Source organism: Oryzias latipes, chromosome 2 (assembly GCF_053564925.1).
Source record: "Oryzias latipes strain Hd-rR chromosome 2, Olatipes_Hd-rR_3.1".
In the NCBI taxonomy this organism is placed as follows: domain Eukaryota; kingdom Metazoa; phylum Chordata; class Actinopteri; order Beloniformes; family Adrianichthyidae; genus Oryzias; species Oryzias latipes.
Genome location: NC_136238.1, coordinates 28,934,319 through 28,961,998, shown reverse-complemented (window position 1 = coordinate 28,961,998; position 27,680 = coordinate 28,934,319). Strand labels below are relative to the sequence as shown.

At 40.3% G+C, this 27,680-nt stretch overlaps 3 protein-coding genes across 5 annotated transcripts in view; 1 reads left to right on the top strand and 2 right to left on the bottom strand.

Moving 5' to 3' along the window:
* The window catches only part of LOC111949070 (NACHT, LRR and PYD domains-containing protein 12-like), a 350,272-nt gene that overhangs the window by 207,537 nt on the left and 115,055 nt on the right, over window positions 1–27,680 (top strand). The gene's annotated exons all lie outside the window — the stretch shown is intronic.
* Window positions 1–27,680, bottom strand: part of LOC144987763 (uncharacterized) — a 296,127-nt gene that overhangs the window by 231,324 nt on the left and 37,123 nt on the right. The gene's annotated exons all lie outside the window — the stretch shown is intronic.
* The window catches only part of LOC144986899 (uncharacterized), a 181,993-nt gene continuing 154,335 nt past the window's right edge, over window positions 23–27,680 (bottom strand). The window contains exons 4-9 of the mRNA XM_078935573.1: window positions 4,576–4,875; window positions 3,856–4,149; window positions 1,969–2,277; window positions 910–1,185; window positions 673–810; window positions 23–510 (exon numbers count right to left, since the gene is read on the bottom strand). Coding sequence (XP_078791699.1) covers window positions 473–510; window positions 673–810; window positions 910–1,185; window positions 1,969–2,277; window positions 3,856–4,149; window positions 4,576–4,875 — 1,355 coding nt within the window. The 3' untranslated portion in view covers window positions 23–472. The remainder of the gene's footprint in view (window positions 511–672; window positions 811–909; window positions 1,186–1,968; window positions 2,278–3,855; window positions 4,150–4,575; window positions 4,876–27,680) is intronic.

Below are 27,680 nucleotides of genomic sequence, written 5' to 3'. Positions count from 1 at the left end.
AAAGTGGTCTGATAAAAAAGAGTTGGAATTTACAAATGGTTTATTTTAAGCAATCAAAACAAGGAAATACCAAAGAAGACAAACAAATGTACGTCTATACATATATAGATATTAACTTGGAGTTATATATTTTGACCTGATTCGGAAAAAATATAAAGTCAATAGGATACACACACACACACACACACACACCCACACGCACACCCACACACACACACACACACACACACACCCCCACACACCCCCCCACACACACACACACACACACACACACACACACACACACACACACACACACACACTCCATTTCTTGCATCTACACTATTATACTTAGAAATTTGGCAGGTGAAGCCAGAACTGAGCAAATAAAACTACTGCAGCTGAAATATTTAAAAGGAAATAAAGAAAAAAAATCATAGAGAAGAAAATATCTGCATTCTTTTAAACAACAACAAATAAAAAAATCTCTTCTTCACAGGGCGTCTTCATCACCAGCAACAGTTCTGCTCCCTGTAGAAGCAGAATTTAGAAGATCAAGCAGCTTTTTTTTTATTTCTAAAAGTGTAAATAATGTTTAAGATCACCAACTTCATTGGTTTTCATGAGCTGAGAGAAACAGGAAATGACATCATCCACATCAGAAAATGATGAAGAGTAAAAGAGTGACAGTACTTGTTCTAGTTCTCTGGTCCTCGTTCCCTTTGGTTCTCCTCCTGGACATGTAGACCAGAGCAGCAACCACACCCAGAAACATCAACACCACCTTCATCACGGCTCCAACGATGATGATGAAATTATGACCAGAAAGATCTGCAGACAACAGATTTACCAGCATCAACAAAATATTTGTAAATGGCTTTGACTTTCACAATTTGTCTTTGTTGTTCAAAATAATAAAACCAGTTTTACCTGAAAAGTCCAGAACATAGACAGCATCTGTCTTCACCTCCTCATCCTCAACAAACTGACAGATGAATGTTTGGTTGTTTCCACTCTGATGTTTCACAGTCAGAACAGAAACACAGTCCAACCCAACTCCGTCACCAGACAGCTGAGATCCCGTCTCATCCATCCAGATGATGCTGTTCTGTCTGCAGGGAATAGTTGGATCAAATCTACTCAGTGAACACTGGAATGTGACACTTCCACTTCCTCTGGGAGGAACGTCTGCTGGATCTTTAGAAACTGAAGGAAAACAGAAACAGAAAAGACGTTTTTACATGAAAACCTTTTGTCCTGACAGTGACCACATTTACCTGCTGACCGTGTTCCAAAGAAAGAACAGATTTGACCATTTTAGAAACTATTCAGAGAAATGTTTACATCTGTTTCAACAGCAGAAATAGTCTGGATTTTTGAGTTTCAGACTAAACTATTAGTCAGAGGATGATGGAGTGGCTGAGTGGCTGCTTGTCATTTTCTGACAACTTTCAACTAACAATATTATGGAAATAATATCTTCTTCCTCTTTCGGCTTCTCCCATCAGGGGTCGCCACAGTGAACAAGTCGCATGGTAAACTTGGCAATGTTTTGACGCCGGATGCCCTTCCTGACGCAACCTTCTCAGGCCGGGCTTGGAACTAGATCCCCCTATTATGGAAATAATATAAAACTATATAAAATGAACCCAAAGAAATGTTTTCTGCATGAAGCTGAAACTTTGTTGTCGGCTATTTCTTCGTCTTTCTAGTCCTGATTGTCCGGGTCTGTCTGGTCTAACTCCTATAATTCTGTTAGAAAAGTCCAGAAGCTCTGGATTGTGGAATAAATCTCCCCTCATCTGAGATGAAAACTGGTTCTGACTCTGTACATAAATAACGGACTAATCTCTGATCTATTATAGAATCTGGAGATTTAGATTAAAAAACTCCAAACATCAGAGTCTCTTCAGGGTTTGAGCTGTTTTGGATCAGATCAGAATGTTGACAATCATGAAGTCACATTATTATTCATGTCAGAATACTCACTGCTCAAAATATTAAGATACGCCTCAAACGTATTCTTGTTCCTGAGCCGACAGAGAAATCGACCAGCATCTTCATCAGTGATGTTTGTGATGAGCAGAGAGCAGTCACTGCTCACATTCAGCCTGGAAGCTCTAGCTGAACTCTGGACAACACTTCCATTGTGTACTTCTGGTCTCAGTGCTTCATCTGGATCTTCCTGGTTCAGCCAGGTAACATCAGAGCAGGAGGAAGAGGAGGATGTAGTTCTACAAGGTAAAAGGACGTCATCTCCAGCTCTGTGATGAAGATGTTTAGTTTGTTCACTGATGTCTGCAGGAGAGAAAAGAACAAAAAGTTGAACCTTTAACACAACAGAGACTAACAAAATCACTGAAGAAATACAACAAGATAATTAGATCTGCAAAGTTTTGTTTTCAGGATAATATTATTAAATGATAAAAATTATTAATATTAAAAAACATTTTTTCATAACTGACATCAAATTCTGGATTTTTAGACAAAAGTGACATTTATTCAATATAATGTTTTAATATGAACTCATTTCTCCTTAATTCTACTTTTGGAGTCATTCATGGTTTGATTTCTTCTTTAATGATAAATAAAGATAAAACTGAAAATGAAGACTTTGCTTCTATTTTTGTGACATTAAACCATTAAAGAGACACAGTTTTTAAATTCCTCAAGGAAGTTTTTTCCCTCTTTCTTTAGAAATAGATCTTTACCTCAGATCCATTCAGAAGGTTTTCTTCATTCTAATGTGAACAGAATGAGTCAAAAAGTGCTTTTAACGGTAGAAAGGTGACAGTTCTGAACTTTAAACAATCAAACTTGACAAAGTCAAAGACTGACAGAACAAGAATCAAATTAAAGCCATGAGTGGCGCTGTATGACCCGCAGGCGCTACTCGCCCCCCTTGCCTACCTCTGCTCGCCACTCGCACCCCTCTTGGCACCACCTCCCTCGCTGCCCCCTCTCTAGTAGTAGTGTAGCTTCCACTACACACATATAACCCCCCCCCCCCCCCTTCTCTATCTGTAAGACTAACTGAGCTGCATGTGGCTAAAAGTGCTAGCACTGTGATCAGCATCATCAACTGCCTCAGAACAACACACTGCTTCCTTAGCCTCAAACTTAGCCTGGTAACTAGCATAACCTGCTTTAGGACCCCCCCCCCCCCCCCCCCCCCCCCCAGACATCTGCAGAAAACAAGAAATGGAAAAAACTACAACAACAAATGAACAATCCACTCTCCACATCTCTCTTTGGTTAAATCAACAGAGAATCAAAGTCTGGAGAAATGAACATTTGTAAAACAAACCTGTTCCATGATTATCAGATTTTGTTCTGCTGCTGAGTTTTTTTAGGTTTTCATTTCTTCTTTGTTGTTATACATTTCCTCAAGCTCCTCTAAAACTGTTTTTGTAGTTGTAATTACATTTATGCTTTTCTAAAATAATCTCCAAACAGGTTCTTTAATAAAAGTACAAAACCTGCTTTAAAGAGAAGTTTGTTTTATTGAATTCAATGTTTGCTTCTATTTGTAATAAACCTGTTTCAACAGAAAATATTCTTTTATTTTTATCTATCTTTTCTTCTGTGACGCTTGCATAACAACCAACATAAATGAGTTAAAAGTTTTTACCTCAATGTATATTCCTGATAGTTTGGTAAAAAATAACAACAATGACATTTATATAGAAAAGTTCAAATCATATATAGATTTTTGATTGACATTAAAAGTTTGTTTTGTTTTATTCTGAAAATCCTAAAAGAGAAAAGATTCACAGGAATCACTTAAAAGAACAGAAAGTGTTTTTGTTTCTAAACTGTGAAAATATATCATTTGTTAGAAGACTATTATAAAGTTAAATCATCCAAAGTTCTTACCTGTGAGAACGTAGACGGCATCTATCTGCACTTTCTTATAGTCAACAAACTGGCAGCTGAATCTTTTGGAGTTTCCACTCTGATGTTTCACAGTCAGAACAGAATCACAGTTTGTTTGGTTTTTCACCTCAAACTCCGGATTTCTACCAGACAGTTGAGATCCCGTCTCATTCATCCAGATGATGCGGCTTTTCTTACAGCCATGACGTTCTTTAAAGAAAGACGGTACATCATAGCCCTTGAAGGAGCATGTTAGGTCCACACTTCCATGAACATCTGAAGGAGACGAAGAGACTAAAGACAAACAAAATAGAATCAAGTTTTCAGACTATTATTTTTGTCCTTAATTGAATTTTCAACCAAACACTTTTTTAATGTGTGACACATCAGAGGTTTGTCAAGTTCAACAAAACAGGAAACTGTCAAAAACTCAGATCACCTGATTAATCAGTGATCCGTCATGAGAGACATTGATCTTTGCTGTTCATGGATTCATCAATTTAACCTATTTGCTATGTAAAAGAATGAAATGCAATATTTTCTCCCTTGGGCCGACTGTCTCACATCTCTCATACTAAACATGCTTTGTCAGCAGTTTGACCTAAATGATTACATGAGTTCACATGTCAGAGTCTCTTCAGGCTCTGAGTTCTTTTTTTGGATCAGATCACAATGTTGACATTCGTGGAGTCACAGAATTGTTCTGGTCAGATTACTCACTGCTCAAAGTATTCAGATCCACAACGGTGACAATGTTGTTGTTGTTTCTGCGCTGACAGGCGTATTGACCAGCATCATCTTCAGTGATGTATCTGATGAGCAGGGAGCAGTCACTGCTCACACTCAGCCTTAAAGCTCTGGCTAAACTGTGGACATTTCCACTGCAGCCTATTAGCTCTGAAAATGTTTTTTCAAGTCTGTAGATAGACCAGTAAAGATCCCGGTCAGAGGATCTATCAATGTTACAAGGTAAAACGGCTTCATCTCCAACTCTTTTATAGAGGATCTCAAAACTGAAACCTGCAAGAGAAACAAGAAGAAAGAGAAAATGACAATCAGAATCACAAACAGAATCAAAGAAGAGACTTCAAAACCGCTAAATTCTGTGTCATAATTAAAATAAAAGTGCAAAGAGGGGATTGCATTTTCAGTTTCACATCCACCCTGCGAATAGTGTCGCACAACACACTTCCAGTTAGCATTGATGATTAAGATTAGATGATGTCAGTGTTTGTTAGTCCAACCAGCAAATGCCAAAGTTTAGCATGGTGAAATCTGTTAGAGCTGTTCAAGGGGCTGTAGCTGTCTTGGAACAGCAAAATCAGGAAGGAGGAGCAGGAAGCTGCAGGAGACGATCTTCTAAATGTACTTTTATAACTTTTATGATTATTATTAAGGACCTGCTCGCTCATAATTTTAAATCCGTGCGTTCAGTGCTTTTTTCATGGCTGCAAGAAGGGTTAGCATTAGGCATCCGATGGAAGATCGCAGAAGGTGGAAATATTGCTACATAGTCCTGAGAAGCTGTGTACAATCATCACTTATATTTTTTGGTAATTCATGTGCCCAGGGTTTTATTATTTGCAGAATGGACCCGGAAGAACAACATTTAGCCGTGCTAACAACATTTTTAGCCACGGCTGAACTTAAACTTGAATAACAAGTGGATTGTGGCAAAAATCTCTTTATAAAATATTACAAAGAATATTGTCAGACAAAATTTATGAGGGAAAAGAACTTAAGGTTACAAAAGAAAACATGAAATTAGAATATGTCGACCCTGAGCAGAACTCAACGTACGTAGTTTGTCCAAGTGGGGTTACCGTAGTGTGACGTCATCCTCAGCTGAAAGGACCACGAATGGAAGTTCCAGGCCTAATGGTCATGGTACCTACACCCTCACAAAGCCCTCTCCTCTGCCGCTAACACAAAGCTACAAGCCTGACCGCACTGCTTCTAGCATGTCTGTGTCTCTTAGCAGCCGGCCCTCTAGAAATGCTAAGTGGAATTGAATTTTGTGACATTATTCGCAGGGTGGATGTTAAAATGAAAATACAATTCTCTCTTTCCATTTTCGTTTCAATTATGACACAGAATAAGCAGTTTTTAATTAGAAAATGAAAAAGCATTTTGAAAAATTGATTTTTCATTTTAATTTTGAATCATTTAATGCAGTTACATTTTGAAAATGAAAAAGCATTTCTATTAATCTATTTTAATTGTCAAATTAGACATTTCTAAATGAATTTTGCTACTCATTTAGAAGAGAACTTTTTAAAAATGAAATGTCAAATACCATTTTCTTTATCATTTTAATAAAGTGACAGAATAAGCTGTGTTAAAGAAGAAAAAGAAAAAGCATTTTGGCAGATTGCTTTTTCATTTTAAATTTGATTCAACCTCATTTTGAAAATGAAAAAGCATTTCTGGTATTGTCTTTTATTTTTAATTATGCTACACAAATGCTTCCATATAAACACGTCTTTACTTTCCTCTAATATTTTCATCATTCTCATCTTTAACTCTGACTTTTTCTGGATAGAATTGTGAATTCTGATGAAGTATTTAGTTTTTCTCTGTAATTGATAGTATTAGAAAATATATACAACCTATTAGGCATTAAAAATGTAAAGCCAATTTTTAAACAATTGGCTATTTTCCTAAGCTTGAATTAATTTAAACCATGAAATGAAAGAACCCTGAAATCCTTAAAAGTAACTTTTCTTTTTGCTAAAACATCAGTCAATCAGTTTCTGACATCTGTAGCGATCATGTTTGTGTCCTTACGAGTCTTCCTTTTAGTTTCTTCCTCAATTATTGTTTTACTCAAGGAAACGGGTTCTTTTCATCTTTATTACCATTTAGTGCAGCTTTAGCAGTTCAAATAGCAAAAGTCATTTTAGTTTAAGGAAGTTAGTTCAGTTTTAGCAAATATTTTCACTTCTTGACTTTTTTTTACTGTGTTGACATTCTTCATCATCTTCACAGCTTCAGCTGTCAGCATTCAAATATGAATATTTGCATAAAATTGAACTTTAAAACTGAATTTGCATTTGTTTATAAAATGCTGAGGAATCTTCAAATGAAAACATATTTTTATCAAAAACAAAACAATCATCTTTATTCTATTAATAATCTACTTTTACAAACTCCATTTTTTTAAACAAAGTAAATCTTGTTATCTATAAAATAGACTGACTATATGTGGTAAACAACAATTTTAAAGTAAAAATAAGAAATATTTTTCAAAGAAATTTTACCTCCAGACTGAATCATGAAAATAAAGATGAATTCTAGTAGCAGAGTCATTCTCAGGTTGTTGGTCTCTCACTGTAAATGTTCCTTTCCTCTCTGATAATGACTAAATTATAGAAAAGTCTTGGCTCCTCCCACTCAATATTTTTAGTGTCAGTACATTTGTGAGTGATGTGAGAGTGAAAGGATGAATCACAGATTACTAAAATATAAAATGTAGTTACTGAAGGTAAAAATCAGACAAAAGAAGACATTTGATGTTATTATATTTGAAGTTAGAGCTTCATCAGTTTAGTATCAGAAAAAGGAAGTCTATCTTTTTCCTGTCCTAAAAGAGGAAATGCTGTTTGTTCATTTCCTGTATTCACTACATGATTCTTAATCTGCTTTGTAATGAACTTTATCCACATTAACTTTTGCTCAGAAACTGTCTGGTTTTGATCTTTTGCAACAAACTTGATGTTTGGTAAAAGCAGCAACTGAATCGACTGTTATTACAAGAACCAGTCCGTCTTCTTTTACTGCAACTGGTCCAGTCTGGTGAAGGAAGCCGTCTGCTTTGAAAACCTGTGATTAGATCTGATCCCAGCTGGACTCAGTCTGCAGACGCTAACGTCACTGTTTGCTTTCAAGTCAAACTCTCAAAGTTCAGTTTTGACTCTTCAATCTCATTGAAATCTATTCTGTAAGTCTTAAAACTGCACTCTAAAAACATTTCAAAGGTGAATTCATAATAAAATTGGTGAATTTCAGTTCACTGCAACAAATTTTGTGAGTACAGCACTAATCTAACAAGAGCTTTTGTGAAAAATAAGTAGATGTATTCAAAATAAATTAATTTTAATAAATAATTGTATTTAAATCATTTAAAATATTTTCATTTGAAATAAATTTCATCAACTTCTTTACGAATGATCTATGACCTTAAATTAGTTTAAATAATTGCAATTAATGTAGAATTTATCTCAGCGGGATGGGATGTCCTCAACACAATTGTCAACCTGCTTCTACGGTAAGAAAGGTTGGACAATATTGCATTAGCCTCCTTAGTTTAAGAAGCCAAGCGTGAGCATAAAACATCAAGTCAGAAATATGAATATCACAAACAAATAGTTTTACAGTCAAAACTAGTTTAGCTCATTGATATCCTCTCTGATTAACGTTTGACTTTGATTTTATTGAGTAAATTGTAGCCGTACCTTCACCGTAGTCTACCGTGCCACGACGGCAGAAACAAGAGCGAAGAATGAAAATATTTGACGATCCAGTTGATGAGAAGCTGCAGAAAGACTGAAATCCATCAGATTGTAAAAACGTAGAGGTGGTCCTTTGATGATGATGATGTGATGAAGATCAGACGCTGATGTCACTGATGTTCTGGCTGTTAATGGGCTGGATGTGGGTCCTGGTGGTGCTGAAGAATGAAAGATCCTTCTACCTGCAGTCATTCCTGAAGGAAGCTGATTGCAGCTGTTCTCTCCTGACAGATGGAATGATGGGAAATGAAGTTCATGTTGAAGTGTGGTCCAAGCAGAACAGAAAGGTCTGACCTCAAAGTCAGGACTTGGATCAGCTGCTGTTCTCTGGGAGCGTGCACGTGCTGCTGCATGTGCTTCTGTCATGGCGTTCTGGATGAGCTGCTGAGGTCTGTTTGCATCAAGACTCTCAGCTGCTTTAGTCAAACTGCTGAGCGATGGAACAATGGAGCCGTTTCTGAAGGAAGAGGATCAAACATGATGCTCTGCATCCGTTTGCTTCAGGAAGTGGAGGTTTTTTAGAGTCTCCAGACTGTTTCTGAACGGCCAAAGAAAAGCAGCTGATGTGGTTCTGTCTCCTACCAGCAGGGAGCGCTCTCAGCCGGACAGAACAGATCCTCAATGCTGCTCTGAGAAGGACTCTTCTGTTCCAGAAGCAGAGACTGTTCACATCCAGGAGAATCTGGACTCCAATGAATCCCAGAGAATCTCCTCTCTGCTGTTTGGACACTTTGACCAGCAGAGGGCAGCAGAACTTTCAGCAACTCTGGATCTGATCCCACAAAAACAATCCATGGATGATCAGATTTCAGAAGATTTGAAGGATCAAAGACAAAGATGTTCTGAAGAGAAGATGTGAGAAGAAAGTCCAGAATGAATCCACTCTGACTTCTCCTCATGTCTCTGAAGCTTGTGTCTTCATGTCTTCACCTCAGAGTTTCTTCTGGATTCCATGTGGATCAATAATATTGATCATGTTCTGTTGTCATTTTCCATCAGAACTTCAGGCTTTTCTCTGCGGATGATCTCTGAGCTGAACTTCTTGGAGGAATTCCTGAATCTGGGATTTGGAGCAAACAGTCAGAACAAAGGAGGTTTCCATTTCTTCTAAGCTCTGCCAGAAGAAAAGAGCTGAAGCTTGAAGCTGAAGCAGCATTTGCTCAGAGAATCTGTCCTCCAGACCAACAAGTCCCACCACAGCCTTGAAGACGTTTCCAGAAGCAGCAGCAGACTGTGTTCCCATGACGACGCTGAAGTCAGCTGCTGCTCTGCAGGAGAAAGTCTGCAGCTCCTCAGTCAGGAAGCTCTTTCAAGCTCGTGCACATCTGTCAGTGCAGCAGCAGAAAGCCTGTTTCCCTGCAGGAAGTCTGAGACGTTTCAAAGTAAGAGCCTCATGTTGGCAGAGATGGGTTGGATTCTTTGCTGCTCCAGTGTCTTTTGGATTCAGGATGAGTTCATGCAGATCTAGAAATCCCACCATGATGATCATCCTTGAGGAATTTCAAAATAAAAGACTTACAAACACCACAGTCACTGCTGGATGATAAATACATTTACTCTTTATTTTCTGTCAATAAATAATATTTATCAATAAATCCTTGATTGTAAATGATGGATCTAAAGTTGAAAAGAAGTCAAAGTGCTGACTCAGCACAGATCAAAGGAGACACAGATGATTTCCTGGAATGAAGAAAACATCAAACATCATGATGTGATCTGGAACTGAGCTGTTCTTCAGAAGATCCTCCCAAACATGGAAACTGTTGCTGCAACACGTGAAGGTTTGCTTCTGTTGCTAGTGAGATCTGATGGATCAGAACCAGACTTCTGTCAGCTGGAACTGGGGCTTCTTCCAGACCATGACATGTTGTTCAATAAAGTTCATTCCAAAGCGTGACTGATTCATGAAGTGGTTCCTTGAGCCGTGAGTTTTGCCAGCAGCAGGAATCCCTGAGAGTTAGGAGACAGTTTGTGGAGAGAGTTTGTAGATTTAGGAGAAACCAACGTTTGAAATGAAACCAAAGTGTCCTAAACCAAAATCACTGAGCACATCTCAATGTTCCACAAACAGTCATTTTCCACAGTGGACCGTCACCACACACTTTACAAGACAGTTTTTCACAACTTTATGACAACAAATCCTGAAATTGTTCCATTCAAGGAAACATTGACTAATATTTGGATTGATGCTGTTTTCCATCTGTGTTTTCAAACCTGCATCAAGAATTAGCTCATGTTTATTGATTCACTTTCTGTGGAAGTTTGGCTTCTCTGATGAACCACCAGAGGGCGACAGAGAACTGTTGATATTATTAACACAACAGTCAAATAAATCAACATGAAACAAGAAAATAGTCCATTCTAGAGGCCACTCTGACGTCATCATCATCAAAGACAGCGTTACCTAGCAACCATACCAAGACCATAGCAGCTATAGAAGGAAACACAACAAACCATCAACAGCGGTTAAAGCAGTCAGACGTTTGTTCTGCAGCTCAGCAAAAATCTCTGCTTTAGGTTTTGGGGAGAAAAACAAAGGAAAACACACGGAGAAGGATTCTGCAAAGGAAATCCCAAGTTCTATTGGTAAGTCAGCGTCCTGGAAACATGCTTTGTTGGTTCTGAAGTGGCATGAATGCAGACTTAGATTGGTTTGTTTCCTTGGATTCTTCAGATTGATTCAAGCTGCAAATGTTGTCAGCATAAAGCAAGTTTGGACTAAACTAAAGCAGAAAGTGGCTTTGAAGATGGTCAGGAGAAATGAGGGCTTTTTTCAGGAATTCTTGGAAGAGGAGGACTTCTCCAAACAACCAGAATCTAGGAGGAGGTTTTTTCAGCATTGAGATCAGGATTTAGCATGAGCTTCAATCCCATTTTTGTTCAATCCAAATGTTTACCGTCATATTCAGGAGTTCAACTCTGAAAGCCACCATGACATCATAGACATTAAAGACCCTGTTACCTAGCAACCAAACACAACAAACTGTAGACTATTCAAACTGGACATTTTGGGGCAGCAATTCTTTTCTAACTCAAGTTTTTATGAAAAATCCTAATGATGGAAACAGATTGTGTAAAGGAAATGAGGATCTATTGGTGAGTCACAGTCCTGGAAACATGAGTTGTGCTCTGATGAAGACGCCTGATCCAAATGTGGATTTTTGAAATGTTCTTCATGAGATTCAAACTGATTGAAGCTTTGAATTAAAGGTGTCAACACATTTCTGCATTGGATTCATTCTGTTTCAGTGTCTAAGGTTGGTTTTGTGGCAGAAACCAAGTTTTTGTTGAACAGTAGCGTTTGAAAAAGCAGAAAGTGGCTTTGAAGATGGTCAGGAGAACTTCTTTGAAGAGGAGGACTTCTCCAAACAACCACAACCTTAGAGGAAGTTTTCTGAGCATTCATAGAATGCTTTTCAAATGACTCATCATTTTCCACTAGAAGCTAATGAGTTTTTCCAAATGCATGCTGGATATTCTTAGTTCTAGCTTGGAAAGCACTTTGTGGGTGAAGGAGCTAAGCCTACAACTCAGCTACTGAGATTGTTTTGACCCAGGTGAGGTTGACGCGCATGTGTTTGCTCCAGTCATTAAATGTCCACTCTCATTTTTTATGGCGACGCATTGACATTTATTTGCTGTCATCTTGCATACATACTTGCGTGTGACATTGACCAGCCTGCGTTCTTACACTCGTGCGGTACTGCGGTCAAAACCCTTTGCCCTTCCGGGCCAAAACACCTGACAAACACTGTGACGTCTTCCCTTACATACAGAATCTCCCTACTGGCAGTAAGGTGAACTACAATCACATTCATGGCTCCTACACACCGGCCCCTAATTGTTGATGACTACTGACACAATAATTCATACCTTAAGCAGAATGGAGCCATAAAGTGCCATGATAAACAAATTACATCACAACCAGTTTACACCCCATGAACCAAACAAAGTTTTGTGACTGGCCTTTCAATTATATTGGACTTTGTCTGCAATTTCACAGAGCGCACTAGTCCTCGTTTGTCGGGAAAAACTTCTAGAACTTTTCCAAGAGACCATGATCCACGTGGAGTTGAAAAGTCCACGATCACTACGATATCTCCTGGAGTTAAACTCCTTTTTCTTTCGTTCCACTTTTGTCTTTCTTGAAGCAACGGTAAGTACTCTTGCGTCCATCTCTTCCAGAACAGGTCTGCAATGTACTGTACTTGTCTCCAACGCTTCTTGATGTACAGATCATGTTTTTCAAACAAGCCTGGTGACAAAGCTGGTTTTCCTTTCAAGAGAAGAATGTGGTTTGGAGTGAGAGGTTCCAGATCGTTTACATCATCCGAGAGCTTAGCAATAGGACGGTCATTCAGAATGGCCTCTACTTCACAGAACACTGTATGAAGTCCATCGTCATCCAGCCTTTGTTGATGTAGAACAGAAGTGAGAACTCTCCTCACCAGGCAAATCATGCTTTCCCACACCCCCCCCATGGTGTGAAGCTGCTGGTGGGTTAAAATTCCAATGGATCCCAACTTGAGCCATGGATCTTTGAATCCTGTCCTGATTCAACCCTTTGAGAGCCTCTTTCTGTTCTCTATTTGCTCCGATGAAGTTGGTTCCATTATCTGAAGTCAGATGTTCAACCTGTCCTCTTCTGCTGATGAAACGACGTAGGGCATTGATGCACGCGTCTGTATCCAATGAGACTGCTACTTCCAGATGTACTGCCCTGCTTGCCATACAGGTGAATATGACCCCATAACGTTTGCATGTTGACCTTCCTCTTCTCACTTCCACCGGTCCAAAGTAATCTACCCCTGCGTTTGTAAATGGTGGTAGATCAGGAAGGAGTCTCATTCTTGGCAGGTCTGCCATTTTTTGTTCCACAGCTCTTCCATTATAGCGTCTACAAAAGCTGCAATCACTAATGATAGTCCTGATGGCGGTGTTGGCATTTGTAATCCAAAATTTTCTTCTCACTTTGGATAGTGTGTGAGCTCGTCCACTATGACCCAAGTTCTGATGAGTGTGCTTGAGAATGAGCTTGGAAATATGCTGGTCTTTAGAAAGAATCAGAGGGTGCTTTGCTTCCTCTGGCATTGCTCCTCTGCTCAGTCTTCCTCCAACTCTCAAAAGCCCGTCTTCCAGAACTGGGTCCAATCGATATATAGAACTTTGGCGGCTCACTGTATCTTTTCCAGATGACAAAGAAGTAATCTCTGGTCCGAATTTCTGTTTCTGACAGTAACGGATTATGGCGTCTTCTGCAGCAGACAATTCATCCAGTGTCAGAGTTCTGCACTTTGATGTTGATGATGCAACTCCTCTCCCATCAGTTCCTCTTGAGTTTTCCTGACTGCCTTTATCCACGGTAGCCTTCAGCTGCTTCTTTAATTGGCACAGATCCATCAAAACTGCCTTCAGTCTTAGAACCCAGGCAACTACTGTTTTTAGTCTTCTCCAATCCGAAAAGTATGTAATGAGCTGGTCAGTTGGACTAGAGATGTCAGAAGTCGTGATAAGGTTTACAATCACCTCTTGTCTCACTTATTGATCTTCAGGATCCATTGAGTCATCCAGCACAGTTTTAGGCCAATCCTCTTCCTGCCTCCAAAGAAATACTGGACCCTCCAGCCACCTGCTGCTGTTCAGGAAATTTGAGACTTTCATTCCTCTTGATGCATCATCTGCTGGATTATCCTTAGAGCTGAGGTGCTTCCATTGAGAGGGTTCAGTTGTTTCTCTGATTGTGGAAATTCTGTTAGCCACAAATGTTTGAAACCGTTTGTCCTCATTGTTCAGGTATTTTATCACTGACGTGCTGTCAGTCCAAAAGACTGATTCCTCCACCAGAAAATCCAACTCTGATTTCAAAACTGAGTCCACTCTGGCAGCAAGAACGGCTGCCGTTACCTCCAGTCTGGGAATTGTTACAGCCTTCAGTGGAGTCACTCTAGCTTTGCCGAGAAGAAAAGCAACCTGAACATCGTTTTTATGATTCAACATACGGATGTATGTCACAGTTCCATATCCCTTTTCGCTGGCATCAGCAAAATGATGTAGCTGAGCATGCTTAAAACACCTTTTCACACTGAATGCAGTTAGCTGATCGAAGTCTTCCAACCATGATTTCCATTGAGGCAGGATGTCCTTTGGTAGTTCATCATCCCATCCACAACCTCTGCGACAGAGCTCTTGTTGCATCGTTTTAGCAAGTAAGGTGATGGGAGCCAGGAAACCCAATGGGTCATATACCGAGCTTGTGACGGACAGCATGCCACGTCTGGTGAAAGACTGTTGCTTTACCTCCATCTTGAACCTAAATGAGTCAGTCTCCACGCACCATTGTAAACCCAGAACCCTTTCCACAGGTAGTTTATTTCTATCCAGATTTAACTCCTTTAGGTAGGTGGCTCTCTGATTGGCTGTGAGAGACTGCAATACAACACGACTGTTGCTGATCCATTTCTCCAGTGTGAACCCTCCTTTCTGACACAGAGCAGTGAGATCCTTTATCATTTTGACGGCTTCTCTTTCTGTAGCAGAACTCTTCAAATAGTCATCCACATAGAAATTTTGCTTGATTGATTGAACCACCTCTTCTGAACTTTCAGACTTGTTATCATCAGCAGTTTTCCTCAAGGCATAACTCGCACAGCTAGGAGATGACACAGCTCCAAACAAATGTACGGTCATCCGATACTCCTTGAGGTCCTGCGTGATGTTCCCATCCGGCCATCATAGAAAGCGTAGAAAATCTTGATCTCCTTCCGCAACTTTGACTTGATGGAACATGGATTGTATGTCACCAACAAATGCGACTGGTTCATTTCTAAAACGAAGCAGGACTCCCAGTAATGAACTGGTGAGATTTGGGCCAGGCAACAGTTCATCATTTAGAGATACACCTTGAAATGTGGCTCCACAATTGAACACCACACGAAGGGATCCTTTTCTTGGATGGTGAACTCCATGGTGGGGAATATACCACACCTTCCCCTTTGTGGCACACAGTTGTTGCTCTGGTACTTGTTCTGCGTAGCTCTGACTGATTAACATTTTCATATACTCTGTGTACTCCTGGTGTAACCTTTTATTGTTTAGAAATCTCTTCTTTAGACCTTGAATTCTTTGTTTTGCCACTGCAATGTTATTAGGCAGAAAAACTTCGTTGGTTTTAAAGGGCAATTTCAAACAATATCTTCCTCCATGAAGAATTGCTGAGTGCTCCATGATTTCCATAAACTTGAGATCTTCTCTGGACATTCCATTTTCTTTCAAGTTTCTTTCATTAAAATCTTGATTATATTGTTTGACCAACATTTCTTCAAGTTTGCATACAGAGATTTTGTTTACAAAAGCCATGGGTAACTTCCCCTTTGAAGCACCACTGTTACCAGTCAGTGGGCCATTAACCACCCATCCCAGCACCGTCTTAATAGCATACGGACCATTTCCGCAACTATTTATAACCTCCCATGGTTCTAATACCTTGGGGGCGTTGGTTCCAATCAACAAGCCGACGTCTGCAGATATATGTGGGAATTTAACTTTGGACAAATAAGGCCATTTTGCCAGTTCTTCAGGTGTAACCATGCTGTCAACAGTTACTGGCATTTCCCTTTGGGTGAGAACTTCTGGAAGAACATGGAATTTGTCGCTGTTCAACCCAGAAACTTGTAAACCAGTCAATGAATAGGCTGTGACCACCGTTTTCTGTCCCATTGTGCTTAAAAGAAAGTTTGTTTTTCTTCCTGTAACTCTCAACTGTTCCATTAGATGTTCTGAACAAAATGTTGCAGAACGTCCTGGATCCAGAAATGCATATGTTTTAACTGTGTGGTTTCCTTTAACACTTCTTATCTTCACAGGGAGAATGGATAATACGCAACGGTCGTGACCGGCCCCTGTGTGTCCACATGTTTTGGGTGAAGTGGGTTGGTTAGAGGTCCCTTGTGGCTCTGGTGATGATTGTTGTTTAATGTGAAGCACAGTTGGGTGGGTTTGCCCACACATTTTACATGTCAGACGTTTGATACACTCACGGCTCATGTGTCCCACACAAAGACATCCAAAACAAATCCCTTTACTTCTCAAGAGTTGAATCTTTTCTTTATGTTTCTTTCTGTTGAACTGTTTACATTCCTCCAAAGTATGACAGTGTTCACAGCAAAGACATTTAGGGTTCCTTTCCCTTTCTGGTTCTGATACTGTTTCACTAGCTCTCTCCTGCGTCTCCATAGGTGTTACAGTGGTGGCCATCACACTTCCTTTTATTCTGCCTTTGGGCTGTGACTTCAAGCCAGAAAATTTTTTTATTCCAGTAACACCAGATGGTTCTCTTATCTCACCAAACAATGGATCGGAGAGTATGCTGACACGTCGTTCAATAAACACAACCAAATCCACAAAAGAAGCTGGCTGACTGGTTGTTTCCATTATGTCGTGATCTATGGTTCTCCATTGTTCCCTCATTTTGAATGGCAGTTTTGACATGATAGCTCTCATGTTTATTGGCATGTCCAGTTCCTGCATATACTGAAGCTCCTGCATCACATTACAGCATCCCCTTAAAAACAAAGCATAGGCGTGAAGTGCTTTTATTACTTGCCAGTTAAGAGCCTTCTCCATGTAGGCACTTGCAATTTTATACTGGTTTCCAAAATGTTTTTGAAGAAGATCCTTTGCTATCTTGTAACCACGCTCTGGAGCCATGTGCTGACAGCTGCGAACCAATTCACGTGGCTGACCTCTGGTGAACTGCTCCAAATAGTAGAGACAATCTGCCTTTGCAGCCTTTTCCTCCACTCCTTGCTCAAAAACCTTTATGAATGTCTTGTATTGAAGAGGATCTCCATCAAATGTGGGAATGTCTCGTGACGGAAGAGTCATCAGATGTTGCTGCTGCACCAGAGCTTCTGTTATTGCATTTTGTCTGTGCATAATGGTGAGTATTTCTCCAGGCTGATTAAGATTGATTTGCTGATGATTTGAAGATTGAGCTGTTTCTTGATGTTGAAAATGATGAGATGTCCAAAATCCAATTTCCTGATGTGGTTCATTATAGCTGTATGGATGCTGTGATGCTGGTGCAGTCCGTTGATTCATTTCTTTAGGTCGCACATCCTTTGATAATCCTTTGGTGGATATAGATGACCATTTTGTTGAATCCAGTTGACTCATATGTTTCTGTAGCTCAAATTGATATTCCTTTGCCAAAGGATTTAATGTCTTGATGGATTCTGTTTGCTTCTCCTTCTCCACATAAGAATTCATGCCATCAGTGGGACCTTGAAAACAACTTTCATGATCTGAAGCTTGTAAAACAGTCAATTTAGCAGTTGATGCAGCTATTTCAGCTTCCAAATCAAGCAGTTCCTTTTTTTCTTATCTGCAATTCTTGCTCCTCCAAAGCATGCTTGGCTGTTAAAGCTGCTGCATGAGCAACAAGTGCGGCCTTCTCTGCAGCAGCCTTTCTGACAGCAGAGGATGTGGTGCTTGACCTGCCACTCTTTTGGCTCCTGTGGCTTGAATGTTTACTAATATTAGAAATACTATCTTCAGGATTAATTTCATCCACAGAATATCCTCCTTTGACATTTCCATCATATTGTGAAACCCATAATTTTGCATTAGCAATACACTCATTAACAGACAACAATTTTGCTTTAAACCATATATCGTGTTTTTCTTTTTCATCACAAGGCAGTAGAACCAACAAAGCATTGTGCACATTTTTCACATCATCTCCCACTTCAATCAGCTGCTCAAGAGCACGTTTAACCTGTGTTTTATCATGATTCAATAGTAACCCCTCTATAGATCTCCTAATATTAGCCGCTTTGTTTAATTTGGCATTTCTACTTGATTGTAATCTGTCCAGCTCGTTAGCGAGAGCCTTTGCTGAAAGTTTTACCACGCGTCTTTGAGTTTGTGTTTCATCACAGTCCGCGCTGTCCAGTTTGTCAATTTGCGCATTGACCTTCACACCCGACGTCGTGTCAATCGACTCCATAATTGCAGTTGGTCGTTTCAACAGCCCCCAACACAAAAGCGAATAAACGAAACGCTAATAGTTTCCTAATTTTAGTAACCAACGCATTGGATTTATGCTCTACTGTGTGCACACATTGAAAATGTCATTGAGTGTAGCGCTACAGTCCCCGGTACCTTCATGCGTCGGGTGCCGCTCTGTCGTCCGTGGAATAATGTTCCATAAATCCAGTGATCCAGCGGTCAAATAATCCAATTATCGTCCAGGAATCCAGCGTTCTGATCCTCCACCTTGTTCATCTTCGGCACCGCAGTTCCCAAAAAACTTCCACCTTCGGGTGGCGCTCTCCCACCTCAATCAGCAGCCGACCTCTTTTGCGTCATTTTACTTCGCTCAGTGCCAAACGAGAAGAAGTAATCCACAGATACAGCTAAGCCTACAACTCAGCTACTGAGATTGTTTTGACCCAGGTGAGGTTGACGCGCATCTGTTTGCTCCAGTCATTAAATGTCCACTCCCATTTTGTATGGCGATACATTGACATTTATTTGCTGTCGTTTTACATACACATACTTGCGTGTGACATTGACCAGCCTGCGTTCTTACACTCGTGCGGTACTGCGGTCAAAACCCTTTGCCCTTCCGGGCCAAAACACCTGACAAACACTGTGACGTCTTCCCTTACATACAGAATGTCCCTACTGGCAGTAAGGTGAACTACAATCACATTCATGGCTCTTACACACTCTATTCATGTCAATTCACTCCAGAGAAAATCCTTTTTCTGGGAAGAATTTGCTCCAAGTTTTCCTCCAACTAAGAATCTGCAAACCCAGATGAGAACTCCCAGCAGGAAAAGAATTCATCTGCAGGAAACTAGAAAAAAAGGCCTTTTTGTGGGAGGAAACCATTCCAGATCTTTACAAACACCAGAAATCCCAACTTTTCCTCCACTTAGCCTGAGTTTGGGTTCCAGGAAGCCGTGTGTGTTCAAGCTCCACCCCCAGCAGCATCTCATGAAGCCCCTCCTCCAACATGAGGCCACTGGGGAATTCTGAATGAACCTTTACATTTCAACAGAAATTTCAAGCTAAAAACAGGAAAAAAACTCTCTTCATGTTTGAAAACAATCAAACATTCAAACACGAAGAGAAAACAACGTTTGTCAGGAAATCAACAGATTTGATTGAATGTAAATCTTTTTCCTGTTGGGTTCCAGGAAGCGGTGTGTGTTCAAGCTCCGCCCCCAGCAGCATCTCATGAAGATGCTAAGCTAGCTCTCTGGAAACTTAAAATTGTTGAATGGGAAACTTCCTGAAATCTTCTTCATCTGTTGACTTGTTCTTTCTTCATTTGAATGACCTCAGTCCTCTCCCAAATCCAACTCCTTCTATCTTCAGTGCTTTGGACTGAGTTGGAGCAGAACTAGAGCTTTCTCCAGATGTCCTAGTACTTTTAGATCAGTGTCTTCCAATATTTGGAGCCCAGGTTCACTTCTTTCCCTGACAAAAATCCCAAAAGGCCTACCGGCCACCAAATAGTAAGATGCAAGTTTTAAGGGGAGGAGGATTATTTTGTTGTTGCTGTTTTTGTTCCTATTCTTACAATCCACTATATGTCCCGTGTTGAATTCTACTATTAAAATGTGGGAAACAAATGTTTATCAAATCCAAATCAATCCAAAAGCCTGGAGACTGGATGGCCGTGGTCCTCCCTTTGACCTGGACACTGGTTGCCATGGCGACCTGCACACTCACCAAGCTGGAACTTAGAAGAAGAAAAAGAGACCAAAATGATTGATAAAGCAGGTTTTCCAGGGAAATCCCACAAAGTGCTTTCCAAGCTAGAACTAAGAATATCCAGCATGCATTTGGAAAAACTCATTAGCTTCTTGTGGAAAATGATGAGTCATTTGAAAAGCACTTTGTTTGAGTAGTCTACAGTTTGTTGTGTTTGGTTGCTAGGTAACAGGGTCTTTAATGTCTATGATGTCATGGTGGCTTTCAGAGTTGAACTCATGAATATGACGGTAAACATTTGGATTGAACAAAAATGGGATTGAAGCTCATGCTAAATCCTGATCTCAATGCTGAAAAAACCTCCTCCTAGATTCTGGTTGTTTGGAGAAGTCCTCCTCTTCCAAGAATTCCTGAAAAAAGCCCTCATTTCTCCTGACCATCTTCAAAGCCACTTTCTGCTTTAGTTTAGTCCAAACTTGCTTTATGCTGACAACATTTGCAGCTTGAATCCATCTGAAGAATCCAAGGAAACAAACCAATCTAAGTCTGCATTCATGCCACTTCAGAACCAACAAAGCATGTTTCCAGGACGCTGACTTACCAATAGAACTTGGGATTTCCTTTGCAGAATCCTTCTCCGTGTGTTTTCCTTTGTTTTTCTCCCCAAAACCTAAAGCAGAGATTTTTTTCTGAGCTGCAGAACAAACGTCTGACTGCTTTAACCGCCGTTGATGGTTTGTTGTGTTTCCTTCTATAGCTGCTATGGTCTTGGTATGGTTGCTAGGTAACGCTGTCTTTGATGATGATGACGTCAGAGTGGCCTCTAGAATGGACTTTTTTCTTGTCGATGCAGGAGCTGTAACCTTTAGGGCACTAGGACCCAGAAAGAGGTCCAGGCAGTGACGGTGTTCAGTGACGGACTGCGCAGCCGCACTTCCTCCAAACGCCACTATTATGGAGTTAATTCAGTCTCAATAATCAGAAATGCACACAACCGGTTTTACAAATGCACACGCTCCGATTCACAAATGTCATTTTATGCAAACGTGAAAAATAAATTCGGAAATACACACCCTGTGTTTCACAAACACACAGATTGTGTTTCACAAATGCACACTAAATGTTTTACAAATGCACAATAAGTGTTTCTCACAAATGTGCACACTGTGTTTCACAAAAAACATTTTAGAAATTCACAATAAATGTATCAGAAATACACAGTAAGTGCTTCACAAACATGATTTTTAGTTACACATGTGATGTGAACTCACAGATCATTCGAACTGCAGACTGTGCATTCAAAATCCCGTTCTCGTTTGTGAATCTCCCCGTGTGTGTGAGAGATTTTTCTACGGTGAATATTGAGACTCATCTGACGGAGCGGGTCAACTAATGTCACCATTGGCTAGTGAATCTGTCAATCAAACTCATCGGGAAAGCAGGCGGGTTCGCTTTTAGCCAATCGTATGGCCCCTTACACTTTCTCTACGCTTTCTGCGGGTGGCAAAAGCCCCGCCCATATTTGATTCTGTACCAGTCGGTCGTTAGCGTGTTAGCTTTAGCATGGCTTGTCGGTTTATTGCCTTCGGTTGTCAAAAATTACTGGCTTGTGCAACTTTTCAGTGGACCTGGAAGCAAGGCAACAGTGGTTGAATGCAGTTGACATTGAATCCATCGAACTCTGTACTGGTCATGAGATTTAAAATGAATGTTTCACTCGGGATTGTTTGTACGTTATTCTCTTAGCTTTCATGCTAGCGTCATTTCAACACTCAGACACGGTTTTGATCATATGAAGGTGGAGGAGAAAAATCTTCAACTTCCACAGTAGGTTTTGTGGAGAAACTGGCATCACTTTGCTCCGTACCACGCAGTGGGACTACATTACCTCAAGTTCATCTCACTGTCAATCACAGATACCCAATACACATCCCCTGCTCAGCCCGAAGTCACTTTGCTTGACCTTAATTTTATTTTTTCTTAATAACTCAAATGTCATTGATTTTATATTGTAACCATATACATATACACCTCTTGGCCAGGTCACCCTTGCAAAAAAGATCCTCATCTCTCTGGGTTTTATAGCTGGTTAAATACTACACAACAAAAGATGGTCATAGAACAACAAAGTGCAAACATTCACCCTTTATTGCAGAGTAAAATTCAGTGAAAACATGGACAGATTAAAACATCAAAATTTAAGCAAATGTGGGATCTCTACTGATTTGAATTTTATTTAAACTGGAACTAATTTTCATAACATCCTTACATACAATGAAGTCCCTTGAACAATACAGCAGTATTGATTTGAACTCTGTCTTGCCCCGCTCAGTCTCTCTTCTTCTGTATGTAATTATGTCGCCTAAATTAAGTTCGAAACACACTGGACAGTAAAGATGTAGGTCCACTCCCAAACGGTCTGAATTCCACAATGGATTGATGTCGTCTTGCAGTTCCAACATTTGTGGACCCAAAAGAGGACTGTCCCATACCAGGACATTGATCCCAGGATGAGGTTCAGCCATGGATCCACTCTCCTCCCATTCAATCTCTGGAACCAGCATACCCTGACAAAAAAATGATACTGTTTATGAACAGCGCTGTTTTTTTTGTGTTTTAGATTATGTAGGAACAGTGACCGACTAATAATAACTTATATTGTTGCTTGCAGGCAGACCTCATATCTCCATAACTGTTTATAATTTGCAAATAAGTGAACCTTAACAAAGTAGTGACATTAGTACATCTGATGGCTCATAAGGCCATGCATTGTGATGCATTTTGAACTTGCAGATGTGCTATTCTTCCTACAAACAAACAATTTAGGGAAATTGTTTGCACCACACAACAATAATCCTTTCATTCATTTTCGATGAAAATTCACTGTAGTCATTATGATTTCATGATACTCTTCTTGATACTTTCCACTTTAGTCAAACTGCACACAAATCAGTTGTCCAGTACAGTGAGATTAAATAAAGCATTTACCCGGGGATCAGAAACAGGGTTCTGGGTCAAGCCCAACTGCCACAGCTGATTTGGTGTCATGCTTTGCTCCGTCCTGATTGGATGGCTGTCCCACGCGTCACTAAAGACATCCAAACTGGCCTGAATGCGTGGTAGAAAAATGTAATGGCAGCAGAATACGTGATGTGACTGATATTGAGCAAGTCTTGGTCCTCAGGAGAGTGCAGGATGTTGTAATATAAACCAGTAACACTCACGAAGACATCACACCAGAGGAGCTCAATCCTGTATTTGGAAAAAAGCAAAAAGAAATATTATATTGTCAGATTTATTTTTAATACATCATTCACTTTTATGTATCAGGGCTCCAGACTAACTTTTTTCACTAGGAGCATAGTGGCCCCTAACTGAAAATTTTAGGGGCACAACCAGAAAATTTAGGGGCGCATACCGTAAATCAACATTCTAACCAAATCTACTAATTTCCACTGTATTACAAATAAATACTTTAATAATAGATGCAGAAATTACAATGTGCTGTTTCAAATTCAGTGTCATATTTTATTCTGCACTTTTGAAGATGCAACAAGGTAAACTGACAGCACCATCGCTGTCACGACAGTACAACTAAGTAAAAATAGTAAAAAAAATACCATACTTTTAGAATAAAAAAAAGTTTTTAGTAACAAGTGATTACTGTAGTAACCTTTCGTAATTTCACAGTTTCAAACAATACTTAAATGTATGTAAATATTAGAGGATGGAAATTCATGTTGGTGACACCAAATAGGTTCAGCCAAGATGCACAATATGCGTGTTTGAGATCACCCAGATGGACGCAACGCTGCACAGATCACCTGGTGTGTGACATATATTTTTGTTTTTGCTCTAAAATCACCTGTCAATCAAAACAAAAATATTCAATTCAATTCAATTCAATTTTATTTGTATAGCCCAAAATCACAACAACAGTCGTCTCGATGGGCTTCGAAGTAAAACATTAAATCAAAAGGATCATGAATACAAAGAGTTCAATAGAAAAATACTAAAATGAACTAACAAACTGACTAAGCTATACTGGCATCCCTGCCCTTAGACCCCCCTTCGCGGTAAGGAAAAACTCCCAAAAAAACCGGATTCCGGAAAAAACGAAGAAACCTCAGGGGTGCCCACATGAAGGAGGGATCCTCCCCCAGGACGGACAGGCGATTTACCAGAAATCTTAGAGAAGAATTAACTTATCTAAATCTACAACTACATATATAAAAGTCCAGCAGACGAGCTTCATCCAGCCGTGGTTATCGGGACAGTCAAAGGCGCGAGTCGAGCCGGAGACAGGAACCACAGCCAGGTGTAGGAGCAGGAGCAGAGACGAGGTACTCGGTCAGGTACAGAGCAGAGACGAGCCAGAGATGAGCCAGAGGCAGGATCCACAGCCAGGTGTAGGAGCAGGAGCAAAGGCGAGGTAAACGGTCAGGAACTGGAGCACGGATGAGCCAACTGGAGTCTGGAAGCACTCCCACTCCCCAGGAGGGGAGAGGAAAAGAGGGACAATACATGAATCGCACTGCACCAAACAGAGGCATGGAGAACTAAATGATAAATTATGATCAAGAATAGAGGAGAGGAAGGGTAGAAGTAAAAAAGGAAAGAGGAAAGAGGACAGAACCCCAGTGTACCATAGTTACCCCAGCTTCAACTTCTAGCAGCCTTTTAAAAGAAATAGTTATTATTAAGTTTAATTTAAACAAACTAACATTAAGTTAAATAATCTCTGAATACTAACTAGTCTGACAATAAGCCTGTCCAAAGAGGAATGTTTTCAGTCTAGCTTTGAATGTAGAAACTGAGTCGGCCTCTCTTATATGAGCTGGGAGTTTATTCCATAAGACAGGGGCTTGGTGGCTAAACGCTCTACCTCCAACCGTACTTTTACTAATTCTAGGAACCACAAGCAGTCCTGCATTTTGCGAGCGAAGTGTTCTGATTGGTTGGTAAGGGACTATGAGGTCCTTAATATAGGACGGGGCCATTCCATGTAAGGCCTTATAGGTTAACAGGAGGATCTTGAACTTAATTCTAGAATCAACTGGGAGCCAATGGAGCGAAACTAACACAGGAGTGATGTGATCTCTTCTACTGGTTCCAGCTAACAATCTAGCAGCTGCGTTCTGAACAAGCTGGAGACTTCTTAAGGAACTCTTAGGACACGCTGCTAACAAGGAGTTACAGTAATCCAGCCTCGACGTAACAAATGCATGGATGAGTTTTTCAGCATCACTCTTAGAAATTATATTTCTGATCTTAGCAATATTCCGCAGGTGAAAAAAGGCAGTTCTACATGCCTGAGATATGTGAGCCTTAAATGATAAATCCTGGTCAAGTAAAACCCCAAGGTTTCTAACTGTGGAATTGGGGGCTATACTTATACCATCCAGGGAGACTATCTGAGCAGACAGAGCATCTCTGAGGTTTTTAGGACCAAGTATAATGACCTCAGTTTTTTCTGGGTTCAAGAGGAGGTAATTAATTGTCATCCAGGTCTTGATGTCACTGATGCAGGCGTTCAGTTTCTCTATCTGGTCATTCTGGTCAGGCTTCATGGATAAATACAACTGCGTATCGTCGGCATAACAATGAAAATTAATGCTGTGTTTCCTGATTATGTTTCCTAGGGGTAGCATATAAAGCGTAAACAGGATCGGTCCCAAGACTGAGCCCTGTGGGACTCCATAGTTGACTCGAGTGCACTGAGAGGAATGGCCATTTACATTAACGAACTGATACCTATCAGACAGATAGGATTTAAACCACTGGAGAGCAGATCCTCTGATCCCTATGTCCTGCTCTAATCTATGGAGTAAAATACCGTGGTCGATAGTGTCAAAGGCAGCACTGAGGTCCAACAGGACCAGAATAGAAAGTAGTCCCTTTTCTGAGGCCAATAACAAGTCATTAGAGACTCTAACTAGTGCAGTTTCCGTACTGTGGTGAGGTCTAAACCCCGACTGAAAGTCTTCAAAGTGGCTGTTGTCCTGTAGGTGGCAGTAAAGCTGCTTAACTACAACTCTTTCTAGGATTTTAGAAATAAAGGGCAGGTTTGATATCGGTCTATAGTTGGCCAAGATGCTAGGATCCAAACTGGGCTTTTTCAGAAGAGGTTTAACAACTGCATATTTAAAAGACTGTGGCACGTAACCCGTTTCCAGAGAGGCATTTATCATTGTTAATATGGGATCATTAATTAGGGGAAAAGTTTCTTTAAAAAGTCTAGTGGGAATTGGGTCTAACAGACACGTTGAGGATTTGGAGGACGTAATAATTGATGTTATTTCCGCTTGATCCACAGCAGTGAAGCAGTCTAATGTTACAGAGGTTTCTATGGATGCCTCCATTTCTACCGCTTCAGCCTGTTCTGGGCTGATAGTAGGAATAACTTGATTTAACTTATGTCTAATATTTGAGATTTTACCATCGAAAAATGTAAGAAAATCATCAGAGCTGAGAGAAACAGGAACATGTGGTTCTACTGAGCTCTGACTGCGAGTTAATTTAGCTATAGTGCTAAAAAGAAATCTTGGATTGTTTCCATTCTCTGATATTAAGGTTGAATAGTACTGGCTTCTAGCTCTACGCAGAGCTTTTTTATAATTTAATAGGCTATGTTTCCAGATATCCAGAGACTGCTCTGAACCGGAGCGGCGCCATTCTCTTTCCAACTTACGGGTTTCTCGTTTAAGAGAACGAGTTTCAGCGTTAAACCACGGTGCTACTCGGTTTTGTCTGACGAACTTAGGTTTCAAGGGGGCAACAACATCGAGTGTACTCCTGAGGGCTTGTAAGGCATCATTAACAAAGTGGTCATTTATACTAGGACTGATACTATGGGAGCTGGTCTCAGAGTATTTTCTCAAAATATCACGAGAAAGGGGTGAGAGCAAGACACCAATCAGAGCGAACGCAGCTGGACATTTAGTACTGAACTGACTAAAAGCTGCCCTACAGACTAAAAAACAATGCATTATGGGACATGCGTCCTGATGGGTTTTTTGTAGTTCACTGATCAATTAAAATAATTTAAAATACCAACTGATTAAAAAAAGGCTACATCCATTACAAAACATTAAAATAATCATAAAAGATGTAATATCACAGCTCATACTTAGGGGGAGAGGCATATTAAAACTAAATTGAATGTTAAGGACAACTCCTAATTCCTGGTCTCTTTCAGTCTCGCTGCAGCTTCGACTTCATGCGAGTTTGAGACCCCTGCTGTACACTTTGTCACTGGTACACTAGCTGCAGGTCGGAAGAACGAATCAATAGTTCGCTTGCTCATAGCTCAGACGCACATATCAGGTTGTGATGATATTTGTCTCCGTTTCTGTCATGGCTACAGAACACTTTTCGAACCCAGATGCTGGAACCCAGAAGAAACACAGCGGGAGGCGAGCGTTGGCGGGTAAGAGTTTTAATTCGAGGAGCAGAGAGCAGAACGTGAGCAGGTCCAGATGTCGGTTCCGAACTGAAAGACAGAAGTTAGCGGCGTCACTGGTGGATCTCTCCGTAGGCCGATGTTGACGAAGGTGGAGACACTTGATGAGGCAGAGGCTCGTGGTGGGA